This window comes from Hyperolius riggenbachi, chromosome 1 (genome assembly GCF_040937935.1).
Source record: "Hyperolius riggenbachi isolate aHypRig1 chromosome 1, aHypRig1.pri, whole genome shotgun sequence".
Classification (NCBI taxonomy): domain Eukaryota; kingdom Metazoa; phylum Chordata; class Amphibia; order Anura; family Hyperoliidae; genus Hyperolius; species Hyperolius riggenbachi.
In genome coordinates, this window is record NC_090646.1 from 516,342,677 (window position 1) to 516,360,085 (window position 17,409).

The window sequence follows — 17,409 nt, forward strand, 5'->3', positions numbered from 1 at the left end:
GACACTGAAACTGCCCTTGTTAGGTTTGGGGCTTCATAGCAATAAAGTGCTTGGGGCCCCATGTAAATCTCAAACAGCCTCTGATTGTATCTTTAGGTTTTGTCTTTCTCTTGGCTGTTTTACAGGTGTAAAAGTGGACCTGAACTGCCTCTCAGGTCTAAAAGATACGCAACAGCATAATAACCTTTAAAGAAAAACATTCGTTTGTTACAGCTGATACAAATCCAGCAATAAATCTGTAGCTGGGCCGGTTCTAGACTTTTTGCTGCCTGAGGCAAACTGCGACCCCTCCCCAAAAAAAAACACCTTCAGTATAGGTAGATAGGTGGTCAGGCATAGGTGCCCCCTGTATAGGAAGTCAGTTATAGGTGCCCCCTAGTATAAGTAGCCAGGTATAGGTGCCCCCAGTATAGGAAGCCAGGTATAGGTACCCCCAGTATAGGTAGCCAGGTATAGCTGACCACAGTATAGGTATCCAGGTATAGTTGCCCACAGTTAGGTTAGAGAGGTAGATGCCCCAGTATAGGTAGCCAGTATAGTTGCCCCCAGTATAGGTATAGGTGCCCCCAGTATAGGCAGCTAGCATAGTTGCCCCCAGTATAGGATAGCCAGGTAGGTGCTCCCAGTAGGCAGCCAGTATAGTTGCCCCCAGTATAGGTAGCCAGTATAGTTGGCCCCAGTATAGTTAGCCAGTATAGTTGCCCACAGTATAAGTTAGCCAGGTAGGTGCCCCCGGTGGTTAGCTAGCCAGCTCAACACAATAACACACTGGCTGGCTGCGAGTCTGTGACAAACAAACTGCTCACCCTCAGCCAGTTGTCCGTCCACAGTTCCTCCTCAGTCAGGACAGCAGTGCCACCTCCTCCCTTCTGCTGTGCAAGTCAAATGAAACACTGCTGCTCTTCTGCCTCACCCTCCTCACTCACTGTCAAGACTCCTCACACAGCACAACAAGCTGCTTTTCCCCAATAATGATCTCTTCACCTCGCTCGCTATCTTCTTGTTTCTCCTCCTACTCTGACTGCATGCTGTAAGTGTAAACACAGTACAAACAAGCAGCCCCTGTAATCTCTGCACCTGATGCAAGTGTTTCAACTTGCTTCATGAGCGAACCGACTTTGATCTGCAGTATGTCTACTTTCATCTTTCACTGAAAGCAGAAATATTGTTAACATCCTGGCCCATATGCAATTATTATTTTTTCCTTAGTTTTCTCCAAGTTGATATTTTTACACCTTGTCAATAAAATGCTTTTTAAGCCACTAGGAAGCAAGAAAACGCTCAGAATAATTTTGGCAGTGTTTTTCCACCTACTTTTGATATTTTTTTTTTCAATTGCAGAGTGCTGAAAAGTTATTTTAAACAGAAGATTAAAAATTATCTCCCAGGAGAAAACATAGGTGAAAAAATGAATTGCATATGGGGCCCTGTGTTTACTAATTAGCTGCTCTGCCATGTCAGAGGAGATTCTTGAGCTGACACAGCTGAGAGATCAAATTACGGTGATGATTAGTCACAGATGAGGGGGAGTTAGACACGCTAAACTCTCTAAATACATACAGGGTGCATTTATCTATGTTTTCCATCTGTCCTGTGCAAGAGTCCAGTTCCACTTTAAAAGATAGTTGAGCACTGCCTCTTGGTCAGAGGTGTGATGGAGGTGTGGCAAGCAGGTTCTGTCAGTCTATGAAGAAAAGAATTTGTTTATCTACAGGAAGAAGCGATTTTAAAACTTTGAATTTGTTTGGACTGTCCTTTTGTTTAGGTGTTGTAAGCACCTGGTCTGAGTTGACCCTGCATTTTTGTTTGTTTTCTTGACTACCGGAATACAACCTGCTGTTTGTTGAACCTGTTGTTGATTCAAATGAATTGAGATTCAACTGAGCTTTGAGCTGCTCTATTCCCGCTAAAAGCTCACTACTTGAAACTGCTCCCTCACAGAGAATGTGGGCAGCATAGAGACAGCACTCTTAAAGAGCAAGTGTGCTTTACAAGACAATTAAAAGCTTACACATCAGTATGGAGGAACCTGGCACGGCTCTACAAGAGACCAATATCAAGCAGCAACAAACCAATGCAGCTTTGCTACAACAGACCCAGACGAGGCAGCAGAATTCTCTGGCTATGTTTGCGAGCCTGGCTTCAGCGAAGGAAGCAGAAGATCGTACTTCAGAAGCAGACGAAAAGGCACTGCCTGAGTTAATGCAACACCTAGCAGTCTGTAACAAGACAGGTAAGGTGATTGACCCTGACATTGTAGGATCTATTTGTGCAAGTAATTTCCACCAGAAAATGACACCACGTGATGATGTTAAGGCTTTCCCTCATACATTTAAAGGACTACAGAGAGGGAATCTTGGCTTCAGCCATAGTGGGCAGAATTAGTAATGGCTTTCCAGACTGGCGGTGCCCAAAAGCCTACTTTGACCTTGCCATAGAAGACACCAAAGAGTATGTCAGACAGAGAGATGAGATTCTACCACATTGTGGTGTCACATCAACTGTGTGGGCCAAATGAGTCCATAACTGGACTATCTCAGTAGCAAACTCACCATCTTGTGAAGAAATGGCTTGAATCAGAGAAATTTGCAGGTTCCCAGATTGTTGAAAGGGTCACAGTAGACCTCTTTTTGCATTCTCTGCCACAGCCGTTACAGATATGGGTGAGCCATGCAGACCCACAGTCAGCAGGCCAGCTCATTGAGATTGTGGAACTCTACCTGGCCACAGAGGATTTATAAGGTTTGGGATGAAATTGTGAACAGCTCATTATGCGTTAGCCCCACCCGGACAATGGTCCTAGACCTTACGCATAAACATGTCCTGGGGGGACCAGGAGACCAAGGACCGTGTTTAAAAAGTTTTTTTTGACCCTGAGTTCTTGGGTATGTCAAGAAATATTGTAAATCCTGCCCTGATTGCCAAATATCTCACCCTGCTTCTCATTTCCATAGTCTCCGTGTCCCAATGGCAATCATTGAAGTGCTTTTTGAAAGAATAGCGGGCATTAGTCTGGTCTGCATGAGGTCACCAATACAGTATATTCTGTTAGTTGTAGACCAAGCCACACACTAACCCGCCTTTTCTAAAGAATCATAGACACCAGGTGTGTTCCTAGGGTCCTTGGAGATCAGGGGGCACCTGTGGGCACTAGGTGGGGGGTATATGCGGCAAAATGGGCGTGGTCATGGAGTAAGTGGGCGTGGCCATGGGTGGGGCCAAATGTACATGAACTTAGCAACGGTGTAAGCTACAGATAACGGGCCTGCCCATCGAAATATTGGATGGAGCCCCCTCTCCTTTATTTAGATAATTTACAATCAGTATAGGCATAGATCAAAGATGCACATACAAGTTTGATTGGTCAATCACTGACCAATTTTACCAACCCTATGCAGTAAGTGGGTCAACAGACAATGGCCTCAATTCACTAAGATTATCTCCTGTCTTTAATAACTCTTCTAGAGTTGTTACCATGGTGATAAGGCATGTAGTATTCAGGAAACATTTTACCTCAGGCAAACCTAAAGTTAACTCTTCTGTCTTTAAGTTAACTCTCCAATCCTTAAAATAACTCCAGAGTTAAAGACAGGCTGTTAATTAACTGCATGTGAAAATAACTACAGAGAAGGTAAATTAACTACAGAGGAGGTAAATTAACTACAGAGGAGGTAACTTAACTACAGAGGAGGTAACTTAAGGAATGAAGAGATAAGATAACTCTCTCACTGTGTGGAGGTAAGTTTTCTCTTGCCTTATTATCTCCAGCATGATCTTAGTGAATTGAGGCCAATGGTCTCAATTCACTAAGCTTATCTCCTGTCTTTAATAACTCTTCTAGAGTTGTTACCATGGTGATAAGGCATGTAGTATTCAGGAAACATTTTACCTCAGGCAAACCTAAAGTTAACTCTTCTGTCTTTAAGTTAACTCTGCAATCCTTAAAATAACTCCAGAGTTAAAGACAGGCTGTTCATTAACTGCGTGTGTGTAACGATTGTGGAACTTTCTCCGTGATCGGCGCACAACGCGTGCGCCGATACGGCGGAAATCCTCCACAAGCGTATAATTGCAGGAACCCAGCAAAAGGTGCTACGCACCCGTAGAGGGAAATTCCTGTCGGCAGATGGCGCTGAGGAGTGCAGAGGAACCAATCCTCTGTACCTCCACAAATGCCAGACAGGAATTGTACGAAGCGCAGAACGCAATCGCAAGAGAAGCAATTGCGAATGAGAACGAGCAAAGGGACAGGTTGTATGTGTGTGCGCCAATCTAGTCGCCACCCCGCGACAGCGCACACACAACAGCAGATACGAAACAGAAACGCAACCGCAAGAAAGGCGATTGCCAAAAGTGACACAAGGCAGATCAGAAACACTGGTCCACATGACAGCCCAGGGGCCCCAGGTCTCTCTCACTCACTGGGGCCCCCAAACCACCATGCGACACCTAGAGGGAAGTGCGGGCAAGCCCTGGACCTCTCACCTCCAGGGAACTCACCCCACCACCTCTAAACTGAATGCCAACTGCAACAAACACAATTGCTAACTTCCAGTCAGAGCAATATCCTGCCTCTATCTGGCCAGCAGACGCTTGTCAGCCAATCAGGTGCACTGTCATACACCCTTTGCCTGCTGTACCATATCTAGCAGGAATTACATAGATTAGCATTCAGGTGGGAGGCTTCGGTTGGACGCAATCGTGAATTGCGTCGTTTAACAGGGACGCCCCGTGTAGGCACATCTCCCACACGGTCCCCTCCCTAACCACTCACCTGTCAACCGCATCGTAGAAGCTGCAAAAAATAAAATTTAAAATCAAAAACACTGGTCCACATGACAGCCCAGGGGCCCCAGGTCTCTCTCACTCACTGGGGCCCCCAAACCACCATGCAACACCTAGAGGGAAGTGCGGGCAAGCCCTGGACCTCTCACCTCCAGGGAACTCACCCCACCACCTCTAAACTGAATGCCAACTGCAACAAACACAATTGCTAACTTCCAGTCAGAGCAATATCCTGCCTCTATCTGGCCAGCAGACGCTTGTCAGCCAATCAGGTGCACTGTCATACACCCTTTGCCTGCTGTACCATACCTAGCAGGAATTACATAGATTAGCATTCAGGTGGGAGGCTTCGGTTGGACGCAATCGTGAATTGCGTCGTTTAACAGGGACGCCCCGTGTAGGCACATCTCCCACACGGTCCCCTCCCTAACCACTCACCTGTCAACCGCATCGTAGAAGCTGCAAAAAATAAATATAATAAAATAAATAATAATAATAATAATAACAAGGCAGATCAGAACAGAATACGAGGATAACAAAGGCACAGCAAATCATACAATGAGGAGATACGGAAAATAACAAACGCTAACTGAACGCGAACACCGCACTCATTCGCAACAGTGCACGCGTTCATGCGCGGTCTCCACGTGATAAGCACAATAGAGACAAGCACGCCTAACTAACCATCGACAGACAAACATGTAACAGAGGACGCGAGCGCTTGCTTAACGGTTACCTCACCGAGCCTCCAGCAAGCGTTCGTAGCAGACAAGACAGACACACGAAAACAGGGACAAGCGAGAGATAGGATCCACAGCACTAGCGAAAGTGGCTAGCGCGATCCAGGAAGACAGAACAGAAGGATCCACAGTACTAGCGCAGGATGCTAGTGCGATCCAGGTACAGAGTAGCAGAACAGAAGGATCCACAGCACTAGCGCTAGGCGAGTGCGATCCAGGCAGACAGAGTAGCAGAACAGAAGGATCCACAGCACTAGCGCAGGATGCTAGTGCGATCCAGGAAGGCAGAACAGAAGGATCCACAGCACTAGCGGAAAGTGGCTAGCGCGATCCAAGGAGACAGAACAGAAGGATCCACAGCGCTAGCGCAAGATGCTAGTGCTATCCAGGTGAGACAGATCAGAAGAGATAGCTGGTAGCAACCGCTGCACCAGCTATACTTCAAGTACAGAGATCAGAACGATTTCCAGTCGACCACCGCTGGGACAGGACAATTGTAACAGAACAAACAAAACAGATAAGCAATCCTAACTGCACTAGGGGAACCTGCCTAGCGCAGTTTCAGAAATTACTCTAAGCTGAACTTCAAACAAAGAGTAAGGCTGACACTCCTCCAGGAGTGTTTCACAGGAAGGAATCCTTATGACCAGCCAAGCATTGTGGGAAACACATAGTACTTATAGTACACGCCTCCAATGAATGTGGCCAGGCAATTTGCATGACAACGTATGCAAATTCATCAGCAAACACAAGCTGCAAAACTGACAGAAGCTCCCTTTCCAGAGTCCTGCAGCATGCAAGTCTAAACAATGGTCAAAAAGCTGCCTGCCTGCACAGGCAGCTGAGCAGATCATTACAGTGTGAAAATAACTACAGAGAAGGTAACTTAACTACAGAGGAGGTAAATTAACTACAAAGGAGGTAACGTAAGGAATGAAGAGATAAGATAACTCTTTTACTGTGTGGAGGTAAGTTTTCTCTTGCCTTATTATCTCCAGCATGATCTTAGTGAATTGAGTCCAATGAATTTGATGAACAGAGCTAAAATTGCCTAATCAAAATTGTATGTGTGTACCAGGCTTTACAGCTAATACTGTACATACTGAAAGTAGCAGGGATCAGCATACAATACAGCTGGTTTACAATCAGTAAAGGCACAGAGTAATGCTGGGGATACACAGTACGTTTCTGTACCGTGTATCGACCAGCTGATCCGGCCAGCTGATAATATTCAGCTGGCCCGATCAAGCTGCTCGACCCTCGCCCGCTTGATCCCTGCCGGCGGACAATGGCAGGGAATCGAGCGCTGATAAGGAAGCGCCGGCGGGGACGAGCGGTAATCGATCCGCGCAGACGAGCGGGGACACGGCGGGGACGCGGCTGGGGTCGATCCGGCGGCCAATTAGCCGCCCATGTATTCTCAGCATAACACCTTATACTGTACACACTGGAGGTAGATCAGCACATAGTGCAGGCACTAGAGAACAGCTTATACTGTACATACTGTAGGCAGCAGGGAACAGCAAACTGCAGCTAGCGCGCCGAAAAATATGAGGGTTATGTTGTGTGTAGCGCGCCGCACCGATAGTGGCTATGGACCAGAATGTGGGTGTGGTCACGGGTGGAGACAAATTTACATGAACTTAGCAATGGTGGGACATTAGATTAGGACAGTGGTGGCGAACTTTTTGGAGGCTGAGTGCCCAAACTGCAACCCAAAAGTCACTTATCTACCGCAAAGTGGCAACAGCAATAAAAACTACCGTAAATACTGAACAAACATTTTAACACATACATGAACATTATGGAAAATCCAAGTTGAAAATAAACTGTGAAGATAAACTATTTCATCCATCCTACTCCTGAAAAAATGTATTCATTTTTTTAGAACCTCTCAGTTTTATTTTCTGTTTTAAAAAGCTAAAAAAGTAGGTTTAATGCTATTGTCTCATATGATGATTATTCAGCTTTTCCCATAGTCTCGCAGTTAGCAATCATGTGACCCCCCAACAAGACAAAATCAGCAATCATGAGGCCCCTATCAAGACAAATTCTGCAATCATGAGGCCCCCCTACATGACTAATTCAGCAATCGTGAGGCCCCCCAACAAGACAAATTCAGCAATCGTGAGGCCCCCCAACAAGACAAATTCAGCAATCATGAGGCCCCCAACAAGACAAATTCAGCAATCATGAGGCCCCCAGCAAATCATGAGGCCCCCAACAAGACAAATTCAGCAATCTTGAGGCCCCCAACAAATCATGAGGCCCCCAACAAGACAAATTCAGCAGTCATGCGGCACATAAATAGACAGCATTTCACATAAATAGGCAGAATGCCCCCTTAATATGCTAGACACCTCTCACCTGGCTTCTGAATTCTCCTCTACTAGCTGCTGTGCCTGGCAATACTGGTTTTGGCTGGATTGGGGATGATGTGTGGGCTGAAAGGCCTGGCAGTGATGCTGTGGCCTGGTTGGCGGTGATGCTGTGGCCGGGTTGGCTGGCGGTGATGCTGTGGCCGATGCTGTGGCTGGGTTGGCTGGCGGTGATGCTGTGACCTGGTTGGCGGTAATGCTGGGCTGTGCTTGGCTGGTTGAAGTAAAAGCTGTCCTGACTGGTGGTGCTGCTGTGGCCTTTTTGACAGTGATTCTGGGCTGGTTGGCTGGTGGTGATGCTGGGCTGGCTGGCCTGGATAGTTTAGGTAGCGACAGGTGCCCCCTAGTTAAGGTAGCACCAGGAGTCCCCCAGTTTAGGTAGTGACAGGAGCCCCCCAGTTCAGGTAGTGACAGGGATCCCCCCCCCCAGTGTATGTAGTGACAGGAGCCCCCAGTTTGGGTAGAGACAGGCGCCCCTCAGTTTAGGTAGTGAGTGACAGGGACCTCCAGGTTAGGTAGTGAGTGACAGGTGCCACCAGATTAGGTAGTGAGTGACAGGGACCCCCAGGTTACGTAGTGAGTGACCGGGACCCCCAGGTTAGGTAGTGAGTGACCGGGACCCCCAGTTAGGTAGTGAGTGAAAGGGACCCCCCAGGTTAGGTAGTGAGTGACAGGCGCCCCCCAGGTTAGGTAGTGAGTGACAGGGACCCCCAGGTTAGGTAGTGACAGGGACCCCCAGGTTAGGTAGTGAGTGACAGGCGCCCCCAGGTTAGGTAGTGAGTGACAGGGACCCCCAGGTTAGGCAGTGAGTGACAGGGACCCCCAGGTTAGGTAGTGAGTGACCGGGACCCCCAGGTTAGGTAGTGAGTGACAGGGACCCCCAGGTTAGGTAGTGAGTGACCGGGACCCCAAGGTTAGGTAGTGAGTGACAGGGACCCCCAGGTTAGGTAGTGAGTGACAGGGACCCCCAGGTTAGGTAGTGACAGGGACCCCCAGGTTAGGTAGTGAGTGACAGGCTCCCCAGGTTAGGTAGTGAGTGAAAGGGACCCCCAGGTTAGGAAGTGAGTGACAGGGACCCCCAGGTTAGGCAATGAGTGACAGGGACCCCCAGGTTAGGTAGTGAGTGACCGGGACCCCCAGGTTAGGTAGTGAGTGACAGGGACCCCCAGGTTAGGTAGTGAGTGACAGGGACTCGCAGGTTAGGTAGTGACAGGGACCCCCAGGTTAGGTAGTGAGTGACAGGCGCCCCCAGGTTAGGTAGTGAGTGACAGGGACCCCCAGGTTAGGCAGTGAGTGACAGGGACCCCCAGGTTAGGTAGTGAGTGACCGGGACCATCAGGTTAGGTAGTGAGTGACAGGGACCCCCAGGTTAGGTAGTGAGTGACCGGGACCCCCAGGTTAGGTAGTGAGTGACAGGGACCCCCAGGTTAGGTAGTGAGTGACAGGAACCCCCAGGTTAGGTAGTGAGAGACAGGGACCCCCAGGGTAGGTAGTAAGTGACAGGGACCCCCAGGTTAGGTAGTGAGTGACAGGGCCCCCCAGGTTAGGTAGTGAGTGACAGGCTCCCCCCAGGTTAGGTAGTGAGTGACAGGGATCCCCAGGTTAGGTAGTGAGTGACAGGGACTACCAGGTTAGGTAGTGAGTGACAGGGACCCCCAGTTAGGTAGTGAGTGACAGGTGCCTCCTCACCTGACAGCCAGCAGCGTGTCAGACCTCGATCAGCGGGTGACCCAACCAATTAGAGCGGGCGCCGGGCGCACCACGCTGTATATGTGGAAGTGATGTCAATACCGCATATCAGCGGTGTCCGCTAGGTCCTAGCACCCGCTCTAAGGTCGCCCGCTGATCGAGGTCTGAAGCTGCTGGCTGTCTGGCAGTGGGGACATCGGCGGCCGGGAGGGGGCAGCGGGCTACCCTGGAAATAGATTTCGGGCCTCCCCAAAATAGGGCTAGCGACGCCAATGATAGACACACTTGAAATAAAGCAGGTAGTTTTAATCATTAAGTTACATTCAGTAAAGTTCCTCTTTAAAAGGGAATCTGAAGAGAAAATAAATGTATGAGATAGTGGTTTGTATGTGTAGCACAGCTAAGAAATAGAACATTAGTAGCACAGATATGAGTCTCATATTGTTTCCAATACAGGAAGAGTTAAGAAACTTCACTTGTTATCTATGCAAAAGAGCTTCCCTGAGCTCTCCATCTGATTTAGTCAGAGAGCAATGCTATTTTCTGAAGCACTTTTCTCAACCTGTCTCTCACAGTTTCCTGTCTGTTTAAAGGACATCCATGGTGACATGTGACATAATTAAATAGACGTGTATGTACAGTGCCAAGTACACAAATAACTATGATGCATTTATTTTTTCTTTCTCTTCCTGAAAGTGTTAAAAATCAGGTACGCAAGTGACAGTTTCTGTCTGGATCGGACTATAACAGAACCCTTAGTGATAAGGAATTGCAGCCATAAAACACTAAAGTAGCAGTAAATGGCTTCTGAGAGCAGGAGAGAGACAAAAATGGTCAATAGTTCATAGATTGTAGCTCTGGCATACTTCCATGAATGTGTCATTGAGAAGAGATAATGAAACTGTAAAAACATAAAAATTAGATTTAAATATAAAATAAAACTGTGGGATACTGAAAAAGGTCATTTTTAGAAGAAGAAGGATAGATACAAGTGTTTATCTCCTTGGTTAGGCCTGGTGCACACCAAAAACCGCTAGCAGATCCGCAAAATGCTAGCAGATTTTAGAACGCTTTTTCTTATTTTTCTGTAGCACTTCACCGAGCATTTTGCGGTTTTGTGAAGCGTTTTTGGTGTAGTAGATTTCAGATTCTGTAACAAAAACGCCTGCAAAACCGCTCTGAACTGCCGTTTTTCAGAGCGGTTTGCGGTTTTCCTATACTTTACATTGGAGGCAGAAACGCCGCCGCAATCCAAAAAATGCCTCACCCCGGGAGTATGCGTTTCAGCAAAATGCCTCCCGCTCTGGTGTGAACTACCCCATTGAGATACATTAACCAAGCGTATCCGCAGCCGCAAGCGGCTGCAAAAACGCTGAAAAACCCGCTCGGTGTGCACCAGCCCTATATTTTAACCTTGGATGTTTTTCTTCTGGGAAGTTCAAAGGATTATTAGCTCTGCTCTGTTTCATCAATTAAAATACAGAGTGTAATTTGTAAACTGCAAATATTAGAGAATGATGCAATGTTATAAAAAACCAGCTATATAACTGAAAATAAAAATATGAGAGTCTTTTCTTTGCTACTGATGTTCTATTAATTATCCATACTACACATACAATTCAATATAATATAAGGATTTTTTTGCTTCAGGCTGCATTCACAGTGAGACGTTGCATTGTAATGTAGCATTACAGCGCAACACAAAAAAAAAGTTGGTAACACACATTAACGATGCGTTACCGTTGCATACACTAGGTACAGTAAAGTATACAGGCAATGAAAAGTATTTTTTCCTGTACATGGTAACGTGTACGTTTAGAGGTAACACACTGCAAGTAGTGAGTTACCGTAACGCTACACGTTACAATGCAACGCTAACGTCGCACTGTGAACGTCGCATAGGATTAGCTTAGATTGAAGTGCAACATCCCACTATGAATGCAGCCTCAGTGTAATTTTAATCCTTTTCGCTTAGGACACATGGTTATTTGATTTTGGCATCTCTGGTACATGGGCAATTAATTTTTGTATCTGGGGAATCAAGCTGCTTAACAACAGCATTCATTCACTGTGTGCACGGCATATACTGGTCCTGTCCTTGATTAATTAATAGAGGAAAGGCGATAAGGAGATTCTGCACATCACAGTCAATGAATGCCTCCACCCACGCAATTGGACATATTGGTAAATAATAATTAAATATGTACATGTTGTGCCATGTGCTAATTACCAAAATCTGTAATTTGGAATCTGGTCAGACAGGGCATCAAGCACTTGTGTATATTGCTTTGTCATTCCTGGATGTTGATTACAATCAGGAAATCTAAATAGGTAGTCCATGAAGATGTATGTTTGTGGGGAAGGGTGGGTGGGGGGTGGAGTGATACAATAATTTACCCCACTGAATTACACCCTCACAATAAACTGTACCTGAAACACCTTTTCCTGTGTCCGAAGCCTGGCTTCATGGTAAATACTTTATTACTTTTCTTTATATTCATCCTGGGTGAGTATCCATCTTGAGCTCACTCCTGCATGCAGGGGCGAAACAATAGACCCTGCAATTGATGCAGCCGTAGGGGGCCCCCAGAAGTCACAGGGGAGAAACTGACAACTAAAGGTGTCAGGAACCGGCCCGCGGCACGCCTGCGTATACGGTTCCCGACTGCGGGTTTGACCAGATCAAGCGGGGGACAGCCTTATTCAAGCCACAAACAAGGCTGTGGCCCCTAAAAAGCTTCTTACTGCCACCACTAGCGGTTGCTAGACACGTCAACTCAGCTGTCGAGTGCTCAACACGCAATCTGCGTTTTCGTATTCGGGTCAGCTTTGCGCTTAGGCCGAATACGGGAATGCCACGCACCCACACACGCAGTACAGTTGCACAGTAACACAGCACAATCAGGCACTGACTTGTAATGCAAGTTACACTGTCGTGCAGCAAAACCACTAACAGTCGTTCCGAACGATACTGTTAGCCACTCCCACTCTGCTGTCGAGCGCAGAAGTGCCCCATACACACAATGCAATTACAATTTCATATGGTAGTGTTGCTCAAGCATACAATTAGGCATGGACTTATACACAGCTACACTGCAGTCTCCTCTAGGCTATGAGTGTTAGTTTAGTACAGCAGAAGTCAAGCTTATTAAATAATAATTTATTATTCCAGGAAAAAAATGGAACAATGCAGAACAGAGTATATACAAAAGATTACAAAAAACAAAATAAAAAGTTACAAAATTAAGAGTTTACAAACATAAAAGTTACAAAAATACACACAAGGATATTTGCGTAAAAATAAACGGGGAAAAAAGAGAACGTTACCAGCTTAGGTTAGAACGTTGTTTGACGGGAGGACGCCGTTTGTTCGACCAGGAGTCGTGATCATCCCTAGCTATGCGCTACCTCCAGGAGAAGATACCTGTGACTGTTCTGGACCACCTTAAATAGTCTGAAGTGTCCCCTGGGGCATTTAATGTCCAGCCCCCAGGAACTAATGCAATTTCCCCGTTTGTGACATCACCGAACGCTTGTCATAATCTTCCTGTGATATGTGAACTTCAAAGGGTTCCTGTTTCAGCTTTTTGAAGGTTGCAGATTTCACAGGTAAGATTGTATCCTGAGAATAACAAGTATCCTGTTTACACTAAGGGCCTGTTTCCACTACACGCAGATTCTGCATGCAGAAAACTGACTCCAATGAATGCCTATGGGAAATCTGCATCAGAATAATCACGTTCAGTGGAAACAGGCCCATAGACATTCATTGGAGTCAGTTTTCTGCATGCAGAACCTGCGTGTAGTGTAAACAGGCCCTTACAGATTTCAAAGCAATTCCACTTCCAGCCCACTATTCAGACTAAGAGGTAGCCGAACGCCTGTGTGGGCTTCAACCTGGTCGGGTAATTGTCTAAGTAAGTGTTTCCTGGCTAGTGGCTAGGTAGACAGTTCCTAATTACTATCTAGGTTCCTTTGCCTATTGAAGGTGACTGGTCTATTCAATGAAGACAATGGCAGTTCCCTTGATCTCTGCCCTGAATGCAAATTTAACCTCCCTGGCGGTAAGCCCGTGCTATGCCGCCGGGAGGCACCGCTCAGGCCCCGCTGGGCCGATTTGCATAATTTTTTTTTGCTGCACGCAGCTAGCTATACGCGTCGCCGCAGCCGCCCCCCCCCCCCAGACCCCGTGCGCTGCCTGGCCAATCAGTGCCAGGCAGCGCTGTGGGGTGGACCGGAGTCCCCTTTGACGTCACGACGTCGATGACGTCGGTGACGTCATCCCGCCCCGTCGCCATGGCGACGGGGGAAGCCCTCCAGGAGATCCCGTTCTTTGAACGGGATCTCTTGATCTCCGATCCCCGGCGGCGATCGGAGGGGCTGGGGGGATGCCGCTGAGCAGCGGCTATCATGTAGCGAGACCTCGTCTCACTACATGAAAAAAAAAATACAATTTTTTAAAACGTATTTGCTGCCCCCTGGCGGATTTTGACAAACCGCCAGGAGGGTTAATCTACATACAGACATTATCCAGGTGACACCTTCCAAAAGCCAGACTGGCTGACATACCTACACCTCTGACCAAATATACAGCAGATAGAAAAATGAAAGAAATATGTCCCTGTTATCCTTACATCATCAGCCTCATAACTAGCTGCTATATTCCTGACAAAAGGTAAGGAGATAAAAAAAACTTTCTGCTCTCTGCACAATTGTTCTAATGACTGTGTCCGCTCAGTCACTTATAAGAAGTCATACAAAGTTTTGCAGACAAAGATTTTTAGACAGTCCCTATTTAGTTTGCAGCAGACTCTTGTGTACAACGCTCAGCCCCCAACCTCTCTACCCCTCCCCAAGTGCTCTGTACTGTATTGATGCAGGAGAAGTCTGCAGAGCCAGTTCTGCTCCATCAGAGATGGACAGAGTGAGTGTAATAAGCTTAGGCTGGGAGAACACTCGTCTGTCAGTTTTCTGTGTGCGTTTTCTGCACACCAGGTGTGTCTGTATGTGTAAAAACATGCACATTTTCTCACAGAAGGGGGGGCGAGGGGGAAGGGGGTGTTCCGGTCCGCAGGGGGGGCTCAGTGATTTCTAGTCACGCCCTTGCCTGCATGAAAAATGTAATTGCTCCAAAATGGCTCCAAAAATTGCAATTGCTCCAAAAAGTCACATCGCTTTAAAATTGCAGAAAAAAACTACTTCCTCTTTCTCACTTTGGTAATAACAAGGGACTGCCGGTTCAAACAGGTACATTCTCCAGAGTAACTAATAAGTGTTTATGGGGAGGAGGGGCAATAATTTATATACGGTACATTTTAATTCATGTAGCATTTATTTTTTTATTATTTAAAAAAATGGAGCTTAATCCCGCTTTATCTTAAACGATACCAGAGCCCAAAATAAGATGAGTAACGGGCAGAGGAGGCATGTATGGTAACCTGTCCTGATGCTCACCGCTCCCCCCGATCTTCTTTCTACCCCCTTCTGTACCTGGAATTGCCCCGTGACCCTGTCTTGCGGTCGGCTTGGTCAGAAAGCGTGTACCAGTGCAGCCCGCAACTGCGGCCAAGAGCGCTCTGCACATGCCCATAACGTCAATGTGACGTCACACGCATGTGCAGAGCGCTGGCCAGAAAACATGCAATGCTTCCCGACCAAGCTGACTGGAAGACGGGGCCACGGGACATTTCCAGGTACAGGAGGGGGCAGAAATATGTATACATTTTCTTTTTTACATCGTCTCAGGTACACTTTAATCTTCAGAAGAACTAAAAGAAAATGGAGCGCGCCATAGTGCATTAAACAGTAAGAGGATTTTATTGGCAATTAAAAGTTCTACTCACAAACAGTGGTTGTGTAATTCGCATATCAGCGGACTGCCAGCCACTTGCCTCTGCAGTGGAGGATGACGCGCTGTGGCCAGCAGTGCGGGTTCCGATGTCCTGGGCTCCGTCTCACTGGGAGGTAGCTGGCCACAGTGCGTCATCCTCCACTGCAGAGGCAAGCGGCTGGCAGTCCGCTGATATGCGAATTACACAACCACTGTTTGTGAGTAGAACTTTTAATTGCCAATAAAATCCTTTTAACGTTTAATGCACTATGGCGCGCTCAATTTTCTTTTAGTTCTTCTGCAAACCATCCTATTCTGGAGTGCTGCAGTGTCTTGAACTCAAAAGGGGAACCATCTGCGACTATGCGGCATTGACTTGGAGCGCAGGATATCTTTGTTTGTTTGTGACACTTTAATCTTCCCCTACCCCTGCTACAAAAATTCCTAACCCTAAAGGTGCGTACACACGCACTACCGCCGGCAACGATGGGTCCGCTGGGCGAACGTTCAGCCGACAGTAGCACGTGTGTATGCGCTGTCGGCGGGCTGATAAGGCTGTTTTCTGAACTATCCGCTCAGCCTTATCAGTCCGCCGACAGTGCGTACACCTGTGCTACTGTCGATTGAACGTCCGCCCAGCGGAAGCGTTCGGCGAACCCATCTTTGCCGGCGCTAGTGCGTGTGTACGCACCTTTAGCAACACTTCAGCACAGAACTGAATCTAAGCATTATTATGTAAATTATGTACGCAGCTTGAAAATGGACCAGTCGCCAAGTTGGAATTTATTAAGTATATTTTCAAGCAGCAATTATTTCTAATTGACCATCATGCCTTGTTTTGGTCACTACACAAATTATTTATTTAAATAAAATGAATTCTTCAGATAAAGTTAAAGCGGAACTGAACTACGATAAAAAAAAAATTGTAAGTCGGTGATCAAGAAACGGACTCGCTGCGGGGGACCGGAGGATCGTTCAGAGAGGGCGCGGGCACAGGTAGGATGCAGGGGCTGGCAGAAGCACCAGGTAAGTGGAAGTGTTTTTTTTATAATTTTATTTCAGTTTGTAAATGACAACCTAAAACATTAGGAATTAATGACATTAGTTTGTACATGAACTGAAAACACACAAAATGGAGACTGGCATTTTCGTTCCCATTCTGCTCCAAGATGTACAACGTCCGGCTATACAGCAGTAGTAGTATGTTCTCTATAACGTGACGTCTGCTCTGCTGCTCGGTTTGTATGGACCAATCAGCGCGAATCTGTATTAAATTTGTGTCGAATCAGATTGCTTAGTTTAAAAAACAGGACGCGTCGAGTAAGGGGCGGAGTAAATTGTTACTGGAACAAATGGGCGTTGAACTTTACACCAATAGAGAAGACGGGATTAACTACACAGCTTTGGAAACCAATCAAGAAGTCGGGGGCGTGTCCCGGCGTGTGTTCGCGTGGATAATGGGATCTGGCTTGCGGCGCTTTACAAGTGTAGTAAATAGAGTGGAAAAGTAAATATAAGTTATAAAAGTAATAGTGTAGCGATTTGCTTTCTTATCGTGATCACTCAAGTCTTTAGCACAATCTAATTTCGGCAGACGTCGTCGGATCGGGTCCGGAAACATCATGGGTCGAGGTAATTGTTTCGTATATAGTTTTTTCTCTTTCGGGTGGAACAATGCGAAAATACAAGGAAGCACTCTATGGTCGTGTGTAAACACATTCAGTAAACTTTGATCTGTGGAGTGCTGTAACGATCTCGGTATTGCCCATTATATGTATTTGCAGATCAGCGCTTCAAAACCAGATTAGTAGTGAGGATGACTTTTGTTTAAAACTAGCTTGTTCTTATGTATGGGGTGTGCAAGGCCAAAAAAGTAATATTTTGCAATTTGATTTTTTTTGTTTGCTACTTTATGTAGTGTTTTGTTCTTTCAATTCTCTTCTCCAGCCTACCATCTGCAGACTTACCCAGAAACATTTAGTATTTA

The 17,409-nt window shown here is 46.6% G+C and overlaps 1 protein-coding gene across 1 annotated transcript in view; it reads left to right on the top strand.

The window, feature by feature from the left end:
• The window catches only part of KMT5A (lysine methyltransferase 5A), a 59,996-nt gene that overhangs the window by 15,185 nt on the left and 27,402 nt on the right, over positions 1-17,409 (top strand). Inside the window, exon 3 of the mRNA XM_068254981.1 lies at positions 1,996-2,233. Within this exon, the coding sequence (XP_068111082.1) occupies positions 1,996-2,233 (238 nt within the window). The remainder of the gene's footprint in view (positions 1-1,995; positions 2,234-17,409) is intronic.